General features: G+C 36.4%; 3 protein-coding genes and 2 long non-coding RNA genes across 10 annotated transcripts in view; 2 read left to right on the top strand and 3 right to left on the bottom strand.

Annotated features, from left to right (window-relative positions):
- The window catches only part of Dh31-R (Diuretic hormone 31 Receptor), a 32,777-nt gene extending 28,499 nt beyond the window's left edge, over positions 1-4,278 (top strand). The window contains exons 9-11 of one of the 2 annotated variants that reach the window (XM_088044988.1): positions 3,386-3,427; positions 3,525-3,614; positions 4,142-4,278. In XM_088044988.1, the coding sequence (XP_087901114.1) occupies positions 3,386-3,427; positions 3,525-3,614; positions 4,142-4,186 (177 nt within the window). In that variant the 3' untranslated portion in view covers positions 4,187-4,278. The remainder of the gene's footprint in view (positions 1-3,385; positions 3,428-3,524; positions 3,615-4,141) is intronic. The other variant, XM_088044989.1, reaches the window with a different exon arrangement.
- On the bottom strand, positions 247-1,415 carry LOC148169116 (uncharacterized). Its single transcript, XM_088044978.1, has 3 exons — positions 911-1,415; positions 425-506; positions 247-363 (listed from the first exon to the last, which is right to left on the bottom strand). Exons 1-3 carry the CDS (start codon positions 1,189-1,191, stop codon positions 247-249), a joined length of 480 nt encoding a protein of 159 aa, XP_087901104.1. The 5' UTR covers positions 1,192-1,415.
- A 3,956-nt stretch (positions 4,279-8,234) lies between the features above and the next one.
- On the top strand, positions 8,235-14,951 carry LOC148169114 (uncharacterized). 4 transcript variants are annotated; one of them, XR_015770744.1, is made up of 10 exons: positions 8,235-8,324; positions 8,434-9,090; positions 9,168-10,617; positions 10,672-10,753; positions 10,853-11,088; positions 11,139-11,332; positions 11,902-12,077; positions 12,125-12,284; positions 13,191-13,406; positions 13,454-14,951. It is a non-coding gene; the product is annotated as an uncharacterized LOC148169114 (long non-coding RNA). The 4 variants fall into 4 exon arrangements; XR_015770745.1 differs by having other exon boundaries at positions 8,434-9,374; positions 9,417-10,617; XR_015770746.1 differs by having other exon boundaries at positions 8,434-10,617; positions 11,139-11,327.
- Positions 14,952-15,764: 813 nt separating this feature from the next.
- Positions 15,765-16,820, bottom strand: LOC148169113 (uncharacterized). Its single transcript, XR_015770717.1, has 2 exons — positions 16,660-16,820; positions 15,765-16,026 (listed from the first exon to the last, which is right to left on the bottom strand). It is a non-coding gene; the product is annotated as an uncharacterized LOC148169113 (long non-coding RNA).
- Positions 16,821-16,918: 98 nt separating this feature from the next.
- LOC148169112 (23 kDa integral membrane protein-like) lies at positions 16,919-18,967 on the bottom strand. 2 transcript variants are annotated; one of them, XM_088045174.1, is made up of 5 exons: positions 18,817-18,967; positions 18,577-18,765; positions 18,359-18,529; positions 18,084-18,311; positions 16,919-17,071 (listed from the first exon to the last, which is right to left on the bottom strand). In XM_088045174.1, the coding sequence occupies exons 1-5, from the start codon at positions 18,877-18,879 to the stop codon at positions 17,015-17,017; spliced, it is 708 nt and encodes a 235-aa protein (XP_087901300.1). In that variant the 5' UTR covers positions 18,880-18,967; the 3' UTR covers positions 16,919-17,014. The 2 variants fall into 2 exon arrangements, with proteins under 2 accessions (XP_087901300.1, XP_087901299.1); XM_088045173.1 differs by lacking the exon at positions 16,919-17,071 and adding an exon at positions 17,697-18,038.
- Positions 18,968-19,104: the final 137 nt, after the last annotated feature.

Genomic DNA, 19,104 nt, shown 5'->3' with positions numbered 1-19,104 from the left:
CCAAAAATTCGATAGTCGTTTTTTTTGCGAAAAAAAATTCTTACTCAATCGATGAATAGTATATTATTATATGAGCAATTATGGTAGACATTATTCGCGAGGATGACGTTTGCGAAACGAGCCGTAGGCGAACTGACCTGACCTGACCATAATTGCGAATATAATACTATACTTTTTCTACGACCAAGTAGTGAAATTAAATTTTTACAAATGAACATTTTAACTTTAATCCATTTTATGGATTGTTTATTTATGGATATTTATTGTAAAATTCGAACAGTTTGCAATACTTAGAGCTGGTGTGGTGATGTCCATCGTTAAATTCTCCTTTGATGTCTTAATAATGGAGTTATTTTGTTTCGACTGAACAATTTTTCTGCCGTATCCAATTGGTTTTGCATTGAGTCATCGATATAGCCTGTACTGTACTGGACCTCCACCCTCCGTGTCTCTTCAAGGCCGTGATGTCGCCACCTGCGTCCACAAGTAAAGTTGCTGAAAATCTCCTAAATGAATGTCCAGTATACAATTCAGGGTTAGAAAGATCCAAAAATGTGGCAATTTGTTTCCCCATCGAAGCAAACTTTTTAATCCCAATTCTTTGACTTGTGCAACGACCATTTTGATGATTGAGAAAAAAAAGAACGGCATGCAACATCAGGAGGGCGTAGAGCAATGTATTTCTTGCTTATTTCATAAAAATCACCTGTGATTGTAAATTTTCGAATTATCTTGTTTTTTGTGTTCGGTTGGGTCACTAACATTGCAGACGTTAAATCCTGAATATCTTGAACATTCATTTCTTTCATCTCATTGTACCGGCAGGCACCCATGACACCCATAATTAATGCCACCTAAGTAAAAAAATAATTAGTAACATTTTTAGTCACGCAGGTTTTACAAACTGTACCTTGGTTGCCAAATACATTTTGTCATTTGCATTCTTGATGAAATTGTGTATCTCTTTTGAAGTGAATGTTTTAGCTTTTTTTGGTTTGTATCCGTCCGATTTGCTCTTAGTTTTCCGTAATTTTCCAATTTTATATTATGATGAATTTCAAGAGTGTTTCTTAACGTGGAATATTGAGTCCAAAGTGTTGAAGATTTATACTTATCAGCCAATTCTCCAAAATAAGCCAAAACTAAAGACTCCGAGAATGAATTTGCTTTTTTGTCCTTACGCCAGTCCATGAAAGATTTGTATCATAAATTTTCACCGATTTAGGTGGCAGTAAAGCGGCCGTTGTTGCTTTTGCTGCTTTAGTTATCTCAGGAGGAGCACAATTTTCCAAATCACTATCATCACTATCCATTTTTTAATATAAAACCCTTTGTAGTTCACTGCAGTTATTAGATTTAGAACGTGAAATTCTAAACTGCATCAGATCACGAGAATCAACAACTGTCACCATGGTAACGCTGCTTCTTCTGTGATAGGTTAGCATAAGCGCGGACGATTTGAAATAATGCAAATTGTCATAGCAACCACCTAAGGGTTTTTTATTGGTTCAGTGCACCAGTGAATTATAAAAATTTCCATCTATGATGATTCATTATTCATGTTCATATTATAAGAAATTGCCGCTCATTACAAATGTGGGTTTCGATTTTTCAACTCACATTTGCAGTTAACCTCAAACATGGAGCAAAGTAATTTTTTAGCAATAAACTGTTCTAGTTGTGGTTTAAAACCTGAAAATCAGAAACTTGGACACAAAACTCTAACTGAACCTCATTGACGTAAATAACATTATAAATAATTTTTATGATAGTTATATTCACTATGGAAACAAAGCGGCAAAATAGTGTACGACAGGAATTCCACAGCCACCCTTGATGCTAGAAGCATTTATAAACACCTTGTATTAATAAACGGTCCTAAAAAAAAATTTTGTTTTATGGTAGCCACTCATAAAATATTTGATCTATCGATCTGAGATTTGGCCAGTTGACAGATTTCGATTGATGTACAATTCAGAAGTATTAAACGTCGCTAAAAATGAGTTCAAAAAATCTCTTTTGAAAATAGATTTTGGTCAATATCTCGGTTATTTGTGAAGCAAACTCAACCTATTTGGACTCATTAAACGGAAAACTTCACGTAGAATCTAAAACTGGACGAATTTTTAACGTACGTCAACAAATAATTGAATTATGCCCGTTTAATTTGTTTTTCTCGCAATTTTTTAGTTAAGAATTCAGTCATCTCCCAACTACGACCTCCTTTAAAAGACATGCGAGTCATTAACTAAGGTTTAGTACAGTTCAATATTACATTCGATTTCCCAGTGTAATGAAAACGGGAACATCATTCTTATCAAAGGCCCGTAACATCGTATTTATAGAAAGATTGAACTCGCTATCGTCAAAGAAAGAAAATCCAGGTTTTCCTTCTGGCCGCATCCTCACGAACCTCCTTTCAGTAGTGTCTCATTTTCATCATCAGCAAGTGAGTGAAAAACTAAATCCTATTAAGAGTCTCTCTATTATTCCCACCAAGAATAATCGCCCGGAAAAACCTTCTTAAGCCATTAATCATTCAACCCTCCATTGTCCAAATAGTGTGACTCTCCGAAAACTAAAACAAATTAATAACACCTTTAATACACCTAATTTGGAAACCCTCGTCAGACGACAAGTTTATTTCTATAGCGCGCGCTTGATTCAGGTCAGAACCCTCATTTAATGGAAACTTCTACTAGATAAAACATGGGCTAAGGGGTGGCAATGAGTGACCTTATTGTCTCCCTGATTGATTTCAAACGATAAGATGTCTTTACAAGGGCAAAACGATTAGAATCTGGTCGACTCGAGCGAATGAAGAGATTATGATGGAAATGGCGAACTGGAGGTGTTCTAACCGCTTAACTGCTCGGATTAATTGAAGAGTTAATTTCATTGATTAAGACGGCTAAGTAGTCGCGGTAATGACGTTATAATCTCATCTGAGGAGAGGCGAGATTCTGCTAATCGAAAATGAGTGCTGAAATAACTTATTAAAACACGAGTTTTATAATAGTGTATTAAAAACGGGTTGTTTATGCTATTTTTTCCAATATTAACGCATACGGTGTGAAAATGGTCTATTAACGCACTCAAATGAAAATACAGTGTCATTTTTGACCATTTTACCCTCATCGATCTGAAATTCCTTCTCATTAATTGTACTAGTTGATTACCTGGGCGCCATTATCCGCGATAATGTTATCAGAGCAACTTCTTATTATAATTGCTGTAATTTCGCCGCTTTTAATGAAGCACTTGATAAGGGTTCTCTTACTACAAATTATGTTTCATTACCGTTTGACGTGAACAATTTGTTAGTTTTAATGAAACGTTTTCTGATTAACCATCATTTGATTATTAATAAACGATTTATTTGCAGGGTTTGTGCGTGGCTATTCTCTTCTGTTTCTGCAACGGAGAGGTACGTAGCACGCCAACACTCGCGACAACAACTCCGACTCGTGCGAAAAATCCCATCACGCACTTGTGACGCAAATGATCGTTTTTTTTAATTTTAGGTTATGGCTCAGGTTAAAAGAAAATGGCGCACGGTGATGTTTCGTCCTCGAGCCAATTCATGCACAGTTACCACCGTTTCGGTACGTAAGGTACAAACTAACTTTTTTAAACAAACTAAAAAAATTGTAAAGTGCTTCGGGCCGCTCGCTAATTAGACTAATTGCGAAACGAGAGAGTTCAATAGGTGCTCGATGGAATGAATGTTATTACGGCGGCGAATAACTCTTCAAATTATTTTTATTATCTAATACGCCGCAATTTCCAATAAATGTAATACATGACGATAATCCGAATTTATCGTACTGTTGACCTCGAGGGATAACTTTGACGCTTTTATAGACGGTAAAATATTTCCTTGGAGCGAATGAAAAATGGTCCTGTAGTTCCGGAAAATGAATTTACTGGAAAAATTGATTGGGATAATTATTTTCTCCATTTGTCATCGAGTGGAAATTTTCCTATTTTGCCGTTTCAACATCGGGTGCGGTAATAGCTTCGTTAGTTAGCTTCGAAAGTACTGTAATCGTCGTGTATCCTACACGATTTTTTCCAAAATGAAGCTTTCTACTCCTCTCGCCCGCTTTAGCGCGAATGATTTGTCTGTCTCTCATTGCAGTTCGTCCGTTCTTCGTACCCCGCCAACGGCGAAGAGAAAGTATGACTAGGCGGCCTCGGGCGGCGCGCATCTCACTGGATGGCCGCCCGAAGAGCCTCAACAGTGATCGTTCGCAATATCGGCGAAGCGACCGCTCAGTGCGTCTAAAGTTGTACAACATCCCTTAAATCCTAACCAAAGATCTTGTTTTTGTACCATTTAATATTAAATGTGGAGGTACCGGCTGAGCATAAAAAATCAGACTGAGTCCTGGCCTGTTTTTTTAGTGGTCGCTCGGTACAAATGGATGTAGTGAGAAATAAATGTTTGCAAAATTCATCTTGGGCTTCATTTGCTTCGACAAATATTTGGATGGGGTGGGGAAAAAAGTTTCGCGATTTTCAACTTGTTAACTTAAATTAGTTTGCTCGCTTACCTGTGACTTATTTGGATTCAATCTGGGGAGGGTTTAATGGGGGGACCTTGAGGAATTGGGACGTTTGGCTCATTACGGAATTAATTAGTGTTTTATCCGGGAAGCTGGAAGATGAATGCGGGCATTGTGGAGACGCAAACAGGTGGATCTTTTGGGTTTAGGCGGAACGGGGATTATCCAAGAGTTTCTACAGTTTGGAAGAGCTCAGTTTTAATCGGAAATCCTAAATGTTGTTTATTAATAATTTTGCTTTCTTCATTTCTTCTATTACTGATTTTTTTAACCTACCTCGGTCGATATTTCGGGGCCCAAAATCGACAACAAATAACTGAGTTACGGCCCTCCAAAATTTCGGAAACTAAATTTTCATTTTTGAAATGTTTACCACTTGATATCTTCGAAACTACAACAGCTAAAAGGAAACGGCTTGCGCCATCATTTTCCTCGCGCCTTTTTCTTTAGAATTCGCCCTCAAATATTCAAAATTCGATGATCGATTTTTTCGCGGGTTTATCGATAATTTTTTTTTGAATTTTTTGATATTTGATCGCCACTCGTAAACTATTTGACCTACCGATCGGAGATTTGGAAAGTTTGATTGATGTATAATTCAGAAGTATTAAACGTCGTTTTTGCCCTAAAAAAAATATTGAAAATGACTCCAAAAAAACCCTTTTGAAAACAGATTTTGGTTAATGTCTCGGTTATTTGTGAAACTAACTCAAGTTATTTGGGCTCATTTAACGGTAAACTTCACACTGAATCCAAAACTGTGCCTATTTTCTCCGTACGTCAACAAACAATTGAGTTATAACCGACTAACCGTTTTGGGTGGCGTCAGAGGGCCAAAATGAGTTATTTCGATCGATTTCTCACTTATTTTTTTGGAGTAAAAATGCGTTATGCAGCTCATTTTACGCAGAATTTCACGCAGATTCTAAATCCGGGCTCAAATTCGACGTGCGACGACAAATAACTGAATTATTGCCTATGAAAAATTCGGGGTTGTTAGTTTTTATTTTACAAATTTTTCCTTCTATTCTGTACACACAGTACCTTTAAATTTATCTCTAAATGAATAAACTTAGATCTAAAAGCCAAATATTCCCTCGAATTGCCACAACAGTCGACATTTTTCCATTTCAAATCCCCCATCGCAATGACCACATGAAACAAACTGAATCTTTTGCATTTGATTCGAATTCGGTCCGAACACAAAGTCGGACGAAAGGATTTTACAATGTACACTTTTATTTTCCTGTTTTACACTTGCCTCCTGACGAAACGCTCTGAAAGCTTGTTTAAAACGTTTCCGGCCATAATCTGAAACCTCACACTCGTTTTATTCAAACGAAATAGGAAGTTAAAAGTAGAAAAATTCGGAAGCGCGGAATTGCTCTATTCTGGACAACTCGCGGCTCCAACCGCCCTGAATCCGCCCCTGACGCTAAGATCAATAAACATTACTCAAAATGAGACTTTTTAGTGTCAATACCAATTTACATGTGGCGAAAATTCGTCATTTCGTCGCATCGAATTCAGACGTGTGTGGACTGGCTATGGCTTCTTCCATTTCCCGTCAATTCCAGGGAGTTGAGCGAGTCTCTGTTTTATATTTGTTAAAATGACTAGGGATAACAGCTTCATAAATGTAGCCTGGAAATAACTCAGGGACGAGGAAGTAAACTCGAGGGACGTGCATGCATTCGAAATGCTGGAGGGCCGAAGAATGGTGCGCTTGTTGGGCCATTTGTTATGGGTAATGGGACGTTTGGAGGAGACATTTTCTCTGTTGCAACAATACGGGCTGCCTTCAAGCGGAATTGCATTAGAGAGATTTTTGTAATAACGAGGTGCATTACAGTTTTTAGGTAGTTTGGGTTGTGTTTTTTGCTCTAGTTTCGTGAGGTCTGGCCTAGCGTGTTTAAACTTATGCAGATTATTCTTCTTATCATGCTTATTAGACGTGTAAAATTACAGAATTATTAGAGCGAAATAGACCAATTTTCGAAAATTTTATTTGGCTCCACCTCTCTGTTTATGCACTGAATTGATAGCTATAACACCACAACTTCCCTTGTGCTCCTAAATTAGCTTTCCAAACAGCGGCTGAAGACGTGTTGTTGTTTTGGGACTAAAACACAACAGGAGTTAAGTGACACGAAACAATCAATTCCCCATTAATTTTTGCTGCCACGACTCCATAAAGAAACTTATTTCTCATGCTTTACCCGCAAGTTCATTGTAAGTTTATTCAAGAAAATGAATTACAAGCTTCATTACAGATTACTGCATGTAAATTAAAATCAAACTTTCCCCATAAATAAAAGTAAACGAGCTTTTTCCCCTCTGAACCTGAGCGTGGTATTAAAGAATCTTGCATATTAGTCCCACCTTCATGAAATATTAATGCAAAATATTCCGAGCACTTGAATAAGATTCCACTCCTCAACCTGAAAATAAACCAGTCGCTGAAATCTCGTAAAAAATGCAACGATTGTAATATGACTGCTTAATGGATATTGCTTCACATAATACTCTCCAAAGTTTTACAAGTTAAATTGTGCACTGACACGGATGAGGCACGTCTGAACATCTTAATTCTGTTTTTCCTAAGCTGCTTCAGCGTTTTCCACAACTATTTCTTCAAGTTTAAGGTCTTTACGCAGAAAAAGTGGAAACTCAGAGCTGTTTGATGTTTCTAGGCACGATTAATGACAAAGTGATTACAGTGCGTTTGATCTTGGTTAGGACGGAGTTTGGGTTACTAAAAGCGGAATTGAGTTCGTCACAATTACAGCTGTGTTGATTAGATTTGACGATAAACAATTGGGAATGGGCGGTTGACGACGTTTCATTAATTAACTTAACAAAAGGAGCGTCTATGTGTGGTAAACTGAAGATTGGCGAAAAAGTATTGTGGGTAACTCGTGCGAAAAGCGCTTTTCTACTATTTGATTTAAATTATTAAAGAAAAATTGTGCGTGCGGAACCAAGGACACGCTTCTCTATAACAGAGGCGAGCGAAGCGAGCCAAAGTCCGTTTTTTTTATTAAAAAACCACCAACACCGCACTCTCCCACCACTTTACAACCGGCAACATTGTCGATGTTGACTTTTTGGTCATAAAATCAAATAGGTTAGCTGCCTAATTGACAATTTGATTACACAAAACGGCCTTTCAGGCTGTGCCGAGTCTTTTCACTATTAAATCCTTTGATTTGCAATCCAACAGGCTGTAAAAGCAACACGTTTTTAACGGAAACACTGCCTAATTTTCAGAAATGTCAAAAATTTGACTATTTTCTCACCAAAAATCTCCCTAGGCAACGTTGCCGGTTGTAATGCAGGGGAAAATTGCGGTGTTGGTGGTTTTTTTAAAAAAAACGGACTTTACTATTAATTTAGGTGGCTAATGTCACTCAAGGTCACTATTTTTTAAATTTGCATAGTGTAATTTGTTCTTTTTGTTAGGTTTTGGGGTACAAAAGACGATCGTGCAAGTTTTGTCAATGTGAATCTGTCCGAATCAAATTTATTTCTTGCCGTTTCAGCAAGTTTTATTTCAAATTGTGGGGACAATGGTGCCAACCTCGTTATCTCAAAATTTCCAAAGCTAATACATCAAGATTCGAAATTTAGAAGTTGGTATTACTGAAAAGTGGAAACATTGACATTGTCTAAACTAACCTCACTTTTTGAACTTTTTGTGCGTGGGTGCTACCAAAGGTGTTTCGTGCTCTGAAAAGGCATACTTGCAGTAGAAAGGTTAGTTAAGGCATAATGCGAAGTTGCGCAGAGACGAATCTTTATTTCCCAGTTGCGCAACCTTCGAAATTTCGAGCGGAAAATTTGAAATTTTACATTTTTCTTTTAGATACGAATTTACCTTCTTATTAGGATTAATTGGTTTTACTGGTTGTTTAAGAAGTAAAATGCGAAGAAACGGTTTAATTCTGGTGGAGAAGTCCCACGAGTACTAGAAATGGTGCCAACGAAGTCCGATAATTGATGAGGCTATCGATCAATTCCAGAAAAGTATCTAAAGGAAATGATCGCTTCGCTGAGAGATCGCCAGCAAATATGTAGTTTCCACGAACAATTCTTTCCAAACTTGATCCACATAAATTTACACTGAGACATCCGATTGAATATTCTAGCACTCCTCCTCGGAATTTACATTACAAATAAATAAACCGGATTTTCACAACAATAAGAACAAATCCAACACATTGGAAACTCATCGATTTCTCAAGCGTGACCATCTCGCCACTTCTTGCATCTCTGGGATCGATTAAATTTCACCACAACCCTAATTCAATCTTGAAAGCTTTCATTTAACAATGCCTTTCGAAAATATCGAAATTTCCATGCGGGATTAAATTAGAATTTAAAAGTTTAGGTATGAGGAAGTTTAAAAGCATTCTCTGAATGAAGCTGTCAGATTAGGTAAAAGCTCAAAAGTGGAACTGCGAGTTTTATACGAAATGATGAATAAACGGGGATTTTAACGAAATTTCACTGAGATAGATATGTATGTTGGCTACGCATTGTTCTAGAGTCTTCTCAGGTGCCCTTTGAGTGCCTCAACTATAGTTAAAAATGTTTTAGATGAGCTTGGAGCATTATGTACGAAACAGAGGATTAGTGAAAGGGTTTTATGTGGGGTGGAAATCGTTGTTGTTTGTTTAGGCATCCAAACTCTTACATTTCCAAGTTTCAATGGTTTTTCCACTGACCGCTCATTACACCTAAATCTGACGAGAACTTAGAAATGCAAAGACAATTCTGAAGAATAACTGAGTTTACGAATCCACGGTAGTGTAAAAAACATTGTGCGCGTTCACAAATTTGTTTTAGTGAGCACAGATTATCGAAACCACCCATTGGACGACGTTACGAGCCATCTCGCCCATGTTTGTTTCCCGAGATCCGAAGGATCGAGGGAAATTTGATACAGATCTACAGAAAATTCATAGACTTGATACATCGTCCTGCCCTACATGACCGAACTATCAATAAAATGCCAAGTTGCGTAATTAATCACAATTAAACATCCAATTAATAGCCGTCACTTAACGACGATAGTATGAGCCGACCACTCAACTTAATGAAGTTTGGAAACTTTCTCGAATCGATGGAATCATAGTTCTTGGCCTCTCAAACTATTTAATTCCATTGGAAACTCGTAAAAGCATCATCGCACTAGAATGTCGTAGTGATTAGTGACGTCATGTAGACTTTGATTTGAAATGAGCGTTCTCAATCAGTGTTTTGTCAATGCCAATTCCTCTTCATCATTAATGCGAAGCACTCATTTGAATGTCTGCTTGGGGTTCGTTCGAGGGTTATTGATAAAGAAAGGCCGCACGTCTAATTTTATTCATCAATCACTCTCATTTCTAGTTTATTTTACTGATTTTGATGACATTCTAATTGTTGTGTAGATAAAACTTTGTATATCACGCACCACTTATTATGTAACTACTTGGTTTTAATAATCGCTTTCCTCGAACTTATGCATAGGACGTGTGGAAACTTCGTGTGCCACCAAAGGGGTAAAGTTGATTCCAGCTCCTATGTTGTGCATTTTAGTGTATTAATTGCATTGCACAGAGGCACCTTTGTCTGATTGGCTAATTACCTCGGAGCTACGTTTGCGAGTTATCTGGGTCTTCCGGTTTGAGGTAATGCGATTTACGATCGTCTCGTTAGATTATAAGTGTCAAAGCCCCAAATTTTGATCAAGCGATCTAAACTTGTGTTGGCGAGCGAAGCGAGTCAAACTGATTAAAGTATCGACGTTAGAACCCTCTGTAGACCAAAATCTACCCTATTATTTTAAGAAAAAAAGAACTTTGCATGGGAATCATTTGAAATTACCGCCATTGATAGAAAGTGGCGCGATCTAGGAACCAAAGTCTAAACTAAAAATCGTAAGGTAATGCAGAAACCTGTAACTTGATACCGACAGTGAACGCATGAACAAAATGGCGATTACGGTGTTGTGCTCTTTTGAAAATGCTTTTTCAACATTAAAATGTGGACGTGAGAACCTGTGGTGAGTACTAAATGATCATAGGAGCACTCATTTCAATTCTGATTGTGTTTTTAGTCGTGGAAATTGGAGAAATTTATCAAAATCCAACATTCAACTTTCAAGATGAGACTCTTTATTAATACTTCGTTTATTTCGAGTAAGTAGAGGCGGCGTGGAGCTGTTCATCACAATTGCACCGTTTTTGTTCACCATGAAGTTCTAGTTGTGTTGAGGCTAATTTCTCTCTACATTGCAGTGAATGGTATTGGTATGAAAATCTTCATTGTTTTCACAAAGACTTGATGTTCTACTGTTTCCTGGATGGAAGGATTTTTGGGAAATTTTCACAATGGTTTCACTGATGTCGTTAAGTTGCTGAGAGCCCCTGAAGTTTTGAAGAAATTGGTTTAAATGCTGATGAGTAGGCAATCACTGCTTTTGTTATGAAATGTGCATATCAAGTATCCACTTGTTTGTTTAATGTGAAAACAGGTAACTTGTAAATTAATTGTTTGCTTCTCAGCTTTCACACAATTATTCAGTGTTAGGTTATGTTGGTGGTGGAAGAGAAACAAGTCTGTGGTCTCCTGAGCCATAGAAAGGACAAACTTAATATGAACATCACAAGAAGGGCACAAATGGAAACAATTTTCTGGAAAAATTAGATCTGCTTGACGTTTCTAGTTGGAACAGACATCATTTCCTTCCTTTTCAAACAAGTAAATTTGCATGTAAGGTAATTAATAATAAGTACATTTACTTTTACTAGCTCACTTCATGCTCAAAATTCGTCAAAATTTGAGAGTATTTTCGCATTGGATTGTACATGAAAGGGTGTTTTAACTCACAAGGACCTGTTCATGGTACAATTCAACACATAAATCCTCTTAAAATTTATCTCTAAGCTCCAAAATTTTGGCGAAATATGATCTTGAAGTGAGCGATTCAAATTAAACAGCATTTACATGAGGTGTGAAGTTATGTGAGCTTAAGTTTAGCACAGATTCAATTATTACTATCGCGGAATCAAAATTACGCACATAAAATTGATTGATGTTTAAAAATTGTAAACTGTCCTTTGTCTTTAAAATTTTAAAATTTATTTTCAACCAATTGTTAAAAAGCAAAATTTAAATTTGCCACCATCGGTTCAAATTTCCACTGGACTTGAAAATGAAGGAAAATACTTGAATCTGATTGGGTGAGCGAATAATGTGTTTTTGTGCCTACTAACAGTTGTGCCTACTCATTGACTTTTAGTCGAAAGTAGTTTTAGTAAATTTTGAACAATTGTTCTCATTTCAGATTGCAAAACGTTGAGAGTGGTTATGCGTGGCCAAGAAGTAGAAATCGTTGCTAGCAACACTTTGGAAAATTGAAGAAATTGGATACAATGTGAACATTATTAGGCGAGGCGATAGAAAAAGCGTACCACCAGCAAAGAGACGGTTGAATTCCTAAAATGGCAAAGAAATTGAAGAGTAAGACGCAATAATCTTGTAACCTGAATCTTCACATTCATCTGTAGATGACAATTTCTGAAAAGTCCACCGAAGACTTGGAAGGACTGAGAAATTCCGTTTACGGTATCAAAAGTTGGGTGACAAGTTGAGGAAACACAACGCTTATGTTGGTGCTGTCGCTGTCTCCAGTTTGATGTTGCTGACTCTGTAATGTCAAAACTTGTGGTAAGCAGGTCTCATAACTGTTGAAGGATTTAGAGCATGATTTAACATTCAATTAAGAACAAGAATTTGACGCAAATCTTTGCTTTGTGTTTGACCACAATTAAGAGATTGAAATTCAACATCGTTTACCTTACACCACTAAACTTTGTACTATTGTCTCTATTTGTGTCATCTTGTTGTTTACATTATTTTGGAATTAGTTGCTTTAGTCAAATCTTAAAGTTGGCAATAATTACATTTAAAGCAGTTAATTTTATTATTAATTAGTGACTTGTTGTGCATTTTGAGGTCTAAAGAAAGTTGCTTAGTTTAGTTTTACTATTCTATTTATCCAATTGTAAGAGAAAATTTTCTATATCAAAATCTACCAATAGTAGTTGGTGTTCTTTAGGAAGATTTCTCAAAAATTTGATTTTTTTGTGTGGGCCAGTTTATTTAATTCTTCTCTGTAAATATTTCGTTTTTATATATCTCAAATTCTAAAGCCAGCATATTTTGTCCACCTAGAGAGAACTCAATGATGTTTACTTTCGTTTTCGTTTAGTTTCGAACACTGTAACCTCTTCTAATTTACTACTATTGTCGACGCCGAAATGAGACGAGATTTTTTCATTGTCATGAATTTTTCTCTTAATATCGATAATGTAAATCAGGCTTTAAACAGTAGCATTTTTTTTTTATTTTAGTACCTTATTTGTAAACTTCAACCAATTGTTGTTAAAAACCAATATTTAAATTTGCCACCATTTGTTCAAATTTCCACTAGACTTGAAAATGGAGGAAAATACTTGAATGTGATTGGTTGAACGAATAATGTGTTTTTATGCCTACTAGCAATTGGGCCTACTCATTAACTTTTAGGCGTAAGTAATTTTGGTAAATTTTGAACAATTGTCTTGATTTCAGTCTGCAAAACGTTGAGAGTGGTTATGCATGGATAAGAAGCAGAAGTCGTCGCAGTTAGTCTCTGTACGAACTTCCAATTGCTAGCAACAGCTCTTTGAAAAATTGAAGAACTTGGAAACAATCTCAATATTCTCAATGTTGTTAGGCGAGGCGAAAAAAAACCGTACTATCAGCAAAGAGATGGTTGAATTCCTAAAATGCCGAAGAAATTGGAGAGTAAGTTGTATTGATCTTGTAACCTGAATCTTCACATTCATTTCTAGATGACTATTTCTGAAAATTCGACTGAAGACTTGGAAGGACAGAAATTCTGCTTTGTGGTAGTAATTACAGTTGGATGACAAGTTGAAGAAACAGAAGGCTTATGTTGGTGCTGTCGCTGTCTATAGTTTGATGTTGCTTGCTGACACCTCTGTAATGTGAAAACTTGGTGGTAAGCAGGTCTCATAACAGGTGAAGGATTTAGAGCATGCTGTAAAATTCAATTAAGAACTAGAATTTGACGTAAATCTTTGCATTCAGTTTGACCACAAGTAAGAGATTGAAATTCTACATCTTTGATCTTACTTACACCATTAAATTTTGTACTATTGTCTCTATTCCTGTCATCTTGTTTACATTATTTTGGAATTAGTTGCTTTAGTCAAATCTTAAAGTTGGCAATGATTACATTTAAAGCAGTTAATTTTATTATTAATTAACTTGTTGTCCATTTTGAGGTCTGAGGAAAGTTGCTTAGTTTAGTTTCTCTGTTCTATTTATCCAATTGTAGAGAAATTTTTCTAGCTATTAAAATACACCAATAATGGTTGATGTTCTTTAGGAAGATTTCTCAAAAATTTGATTTCTATGTGTGGGCCAGTTTATTTAATTCTTCGCTGTAAATGTTTGGTTTTTATCACAAATTCTAAAATTGTGCATTAAGCCAGCATATTTTCTCCACCTAGAGAGAACTCAATGATGTTTACTTTCGTTTTCGTTCAGTTTTGAACACTAACTGCTTTTGATTTACTATTGGCGACACCGAAATCTGACTCATTTTTTCGTTATGATGGATCTTTCTCTTAATTTCGATGATGTAAATCAAGGTTTAAACAGTGGCGTCCTTTTGATTTTTTTCTAAACATTTTATCTTGGATTACATTATTTGCAAATCAGTAGCAACTTCTCTTAGCGACCGGTTTTCAATAGTTTTTGCTTTTTCGACTACCCTAAAATGTCTCGGCATTTTTCATTAACTTTTGACATTAATTGTAATAGATAACAATTAGAAGTACGCCTATGATTTAAAGTGAAAAATCACGTTAGACAATTCTGCTGTACACATTTTGATGTCGTCAGTAGTGGCTTTCAATAAATTTGCATACGCTTTAAATATCAAGTAACAGCCTTTTGATGATGATTTGGTGTTTTAATTTGTCAGTGTCAAGATAAAAGCAAATTTTTGTGTTCGCAAATTTTTTGAAATCCAGTGTATAAAAATACCTTAAGGTCTAATTATAAAGGATGTCTACAAATGTTTGTTTATCAAGTTGGCTATAACATATACGATGAAAAACGATTGACGGTGCTTTCAATATGTTTGTGTAACATGTTTCGAAACTCTTCTTTACAAGCCCGTATTAATTACTCTTAGTAGATCACTTGATGGACAAACATATTAGACAGCCTAAAACAATAGATTGTGATAATAGAGTTCTAAGCAGTTAACAATGTCTTGTTATGTATCAATCACTTGAATATACAAACCCTTTAAAAGTCTTTTTTGAAGAAGGGGAAAACCCTATTCAAACGCCCTTTGTCCTAGCAAAAAGCTTTGCTTATTCCGGTTTTAATCCGATTTAAATTTAGTTGTTTAGCCAAGTTTCAAACCAGAAGTTTAGCCCTCTGGTGGAAAAAACGTGAACTACGAACTTCGGCATTATTCCGCCAGGTGGCGCTTATCGGAGTCGATTAGCCAAGTTTCAAACCAGAAGTTTAGCCCTCTGGTGGAAAAAACGTAAACTACGAACTTCGGCATTATTCCGCCAGGTGGCGCTTATCGGAGTCGATTAGCCAAGTTTCAAACCAGAAGTTTAGCCCTCTGGTGGAAAAAACGTGAACTATAAACTTCGGCATTATTCCGCCAGGTGGCGCTTATCGGAGTCGGTTAGCCAAGTTTCAAACCAGAAGTTTAGCCCTCTGGTGGAAAAAGTTTGAACTACGAACTTCGGCATTATTCCGCCAGGTGGCGCTTATCGGAGTCGGTTAGCCAAGTTTCAAACCAGAAGTTTAGCCCTCTGGTGGAAAAAGTGTGAACTACGAACGTCGGCATTATTCCGCCAGGTAACGCTTATCGGAGTCGTTTAGCCAAGTTTCAAACCAGAAGTTTATCCCTTTGGTGGAAAAAGTGAAGTACGAACTTCGGCATTATTCCGCCAGGTGGCGCTTATCGGAGTCGTTTAGCCAAGTTTCATATCACTTTTTTTTTACTTTTGACGATTTAGTTTGATCTTAAAAAAATTAAGCTTCTGTAACTTTGAACAACGGAGAGTGAATTTAAAAAAAAAACTGGTAATATGAAAAAAAATTGGATTTAATTGGAACTAATTTTTTATTCAGAAAATCCAGTGTATTATTGCCTACCACTCTTGACAGGCAGAATTTTGATACAATTTGAAATAGTAAAAGTTCACAATATAAAGTAAGCTTGCTTCAAGTGTTAGGTTCGTTTCAAGCGTTGTTGGTACTTTGCAGCAGAAGGTCTTCAGTTGTTCTGCAACAATGGTTCATGGAAACGGCCTTCCCGGATTTGATCCTTTCCCTTCAGATGACTGTCCATTTCCGCAATTCTTTCCTGAAACAATATAATTATGTAGGGCTATAAAAACAAGTATGCAGGGGTGGCCAAATAAAGTCTTGGATCAAAGTTTTAGAAATTGAGCTGTGTAAAACAAGTTTTCAAAGTAGCCAATGATATATAATTATTCTTGGCTTAACCAATCAGTTGTACAGTAGTTTTTCCTAATTTTTTTTATTCTTAAAAGCACCCGCAAGTCTACAAAACATCTTAACATTGTAGGCACATTTACTCCTAGTGATTAAGTACCTATTATTAGTAGTTACAATGTTGATTACAATGTCGTTCAAGAGCTATACCACTTTATTTTGGCCACCACTGTACGTACACTGAGTAACACTCACAAATTTAATAAGTTTCTTATCAAAGAATGTATCAAAAGCTAGTTACCACAATATGGGAATTATTAAGCACAATAAGGAATATCTTCAGGACTGTGGTAGAATTTGTCATTATAAGTGCAAAATCCGACATCTGCACCAGACCGAAATTTGATATAGCAACATAAACACCATAATTGTTATTAACTAATTCGTTCTATACAAAGACCTTCATACTTCATGAATGTTTAATGCTGATGCAGATGTTGGAGTTTGCATTTAAGCGACTAATTTACAAATAAATAATTACCAAAGGGTCAGCTTCTCTTCGCCTCACGTAACAACGTCCAGCATATTGTTCTCCATGTCTTTCCATCAAACTATCCTTGGCAATGTTGCACTCTTTAAGTCCATCTCAAAGAAGCTGATGTAGAAGTCAACAGCAGCTCCAATTCCTTCCAATGTTTTCCACACTAAAATTAGAAGTCGACATTTTAGAATTAACAAAATGCTTAAAATTTGGTGCACAAATTACCTAATTAACAAATAGACAAATTTCCAATCCAAAACATGTTAAGTGACGATGTCCAGAAACCACAGACGAATTTTCTTCATTTCTTGCAGTGGCAAATCATTTTGCAGCTTTGCTTTGGTTCCATTATTGATCACATGCATTGGCGTACGAACACTATGAAGATGTCCAGGGAAGAGTCCACCATGCACTGCAAGGAACAACAAAGTTAGCTGTTTTGTGATCAACACCAAAAGCTTCCTTAGCATCAGACACTCAGAGAAGCGAGCAAAACATGTCTTCCACCACCAGAATTATAAAATAGTTTCAAAGACATCAAAAGACCCCCCAGTTACTCAAGAAACAAATCCGACTTGAACATAACCTAAGATTCTATTTGGTATAAAATACAGCGCAAATTAAACTCACCAAACTTAAGCACCACATGAAAAGAACAATTACCGCTTCCTTTAACAACTAAAGTGACTTCAAAGATAACTAATTTGAGATTTAGAAAGAAACAAACATTTCAACACAAACAAACAAAACTTGTTGATCGAATTCAGCGCCACTTTGTTATAGCGACAATTTAGAAAATTAAACATTTAAATTACAGTTTTCTTTAAATTTACAGATTCCTGTAATAAATTTTGGCACCATGGTAAAGATACCACCATTTAAAAAATTGTACAGGGATGTATTGTTGGTTGCAGAGCCATTCTAAATGTTAATTGATTCAATCAAAAATTGATTTATGGCAGTGTGGTCACATCGGAAACATAACATAAACACCAACTTTGTATTTTTATTATAAAATCTACATTTTTATTCGAGTATTTAAAATGATGAAGCTTGCATGAAAATTAATTGAAAAAAGTTTCACACCACCAACTCTCAACGCACAATTTAGTTTTATCAATTATCAATAAGCGCATGCATCTAGATTTACAACAAATAGATTTTTCGTTGGTTTCTCGAAATAATTCGTGACATCTAAGCACAAAGAAAGACTTGTGTAGTGCATCAAACTAGTAAACCACAACTCGGTGCTTCAATTTCTCTCAATACACAAAAATCTTTTTCCGCTGATCGTAGATGTCAATAATTGTTTCTCATTTTTCGCCACTTTCTTTTTTTATTGTGTGGGCCAACCAACACGCCAAGCAAATCCCTGCAATCTAAAAAAACCCAAAATTTTATAATCAGACCCAGGAGCTACTTACTTCAATAAAGGCAATTCCAATTCCGACACCGATAAGAACCGACGTGTTGTCGTTGATTTTCATTTTCAATTGACTGTAACATCCGTCGTTGTACAGATATTTGCCCTTTGCGTTGCTGATGCAGTAATCGCTTAACGGACTGTTCAAGTCTTCCTGACCGTGGCAGCAGGAGAAGGGCAGCTGTTGTCCTTGCCAGTCGTCTGGACCTTCCACGCCGCAACATTTGAGCTGCAAAAGAATGAAAATACAAACACCAAAATCTCCAAGAGAATCACCTTCGCCTGAGCGGTGTCCCAAGACATCTTTTCCATCTCCTTGGTTGAGTACTCCTGACTGGATTTCTTCAAAGCAGTTTTCAAAGAGTCGTCGAAATCGTTCTTGTAAACAGCGGCCGCAATTCCCACAGCGAGTTCAATCAAAAAGATAATTACAAGCCAAACGGCAAACTAAAAGTTCACTCAATACGTTAATTAAAAAAACGAGTTGTGCTTACCGCAATGAGTAGATTGTAGGACTCGCGAATCGCCCCAAAACACCCCAAAAATGCGACGATGAAGATAATGGCCCCAACGACGAGTAAGATGATTGGAGGGATTAATAAGTCGTTTTCCAGAAAATGCTTGAAATCGCCGATGTCTGAGAGGACCACAGCACCTGCCACTATGATGCCGATGCCGGAAATCTGTAACACAAACGGAAGTTCATTTCAACTCTTTTCTAACAATCAACTTACAGCAAAAATCAAATTGAAAATGAAGAGAATGTATTTAATTAAACTCATTTCGCACGTTTCCATTTCGATAGCAAGAGCGAAAGACACGATTATTAATCCTGCGTCTGGCGCGAGCAAAACAACAATATCGTGCTTTAGGAATTTTCTATTGGCGGTCACAACATATAGTTTCTATAGCAGCCCTTAAATTAAAGTAAAAGCACAATTCAAACAAAGAGTTATGTAGAACATCAAAACAAACGCTTATTGGGTCTAATAAAACTCAAGATTTTTATTAATACTTTGTGA

Source organism: Gnatocerus cornutus, chromosome 9, assembly GCF_029298725.1.
Source record: "Gnatocerus cornutus isolate USDA-ARS CGAHR chromosome 9, icGnaCorn1.1, whole genome shotgun sequence".
NCBI lineage: Eukaryota > Metazoa > Arthropoda > Insecta > Coleoptera > Tenebrionidae > Gnatocerus > Gnatocerus cornutus.
This window is presented reverse-complemented; position numbering and strand designations above follow the sequence as displayed.

Bases quoted from the DNA above. Each gene is read 5' to 3' on its own strand.
- LOC148169116 (XM_088044978.1), bottom strand. From the start codon at position 1,191: ATGGACTGGCGTAAGGACAAAAAAGCAAATTCATTCTCGGAGTCTTTA. The intron at 507-910 runs GTACAGTTTGTA...ACATTCATTTAG, and splicing joins AAATGTATTTGGCAACCAAG to GAGATTTTCAGCAACTTTAC. The intron at 364-424 runs GTACAGGCTATA...AAAATTGTTCAG, and splicing joins GAGGGTGGAGGTCCAGTACA to TCGAAACAAAATAACTCCAT.
- LOC148169112 (XM_088045173.1), bottom strand. From the start codon at position 18,879: ATGGAAACGTGCGAAATGAGTTTAATTAAATACATTCTCTTCATTTTC. The intron at 18,530-18,576 runs GTAAGCACAACT...GTGAACTTTTAG, and splicing joins CCTACAATCTACTCATTGCG to TTTGCCGTTTGGCTTGTAAT. The intron at 18,039-18,083 runs GTAAGTAGCTCC...GGGTTTTTTTAG, and splicing joins TTGGAATTGCCTTTATTGAA to ATTGCAGGGATTTGCTTGGC.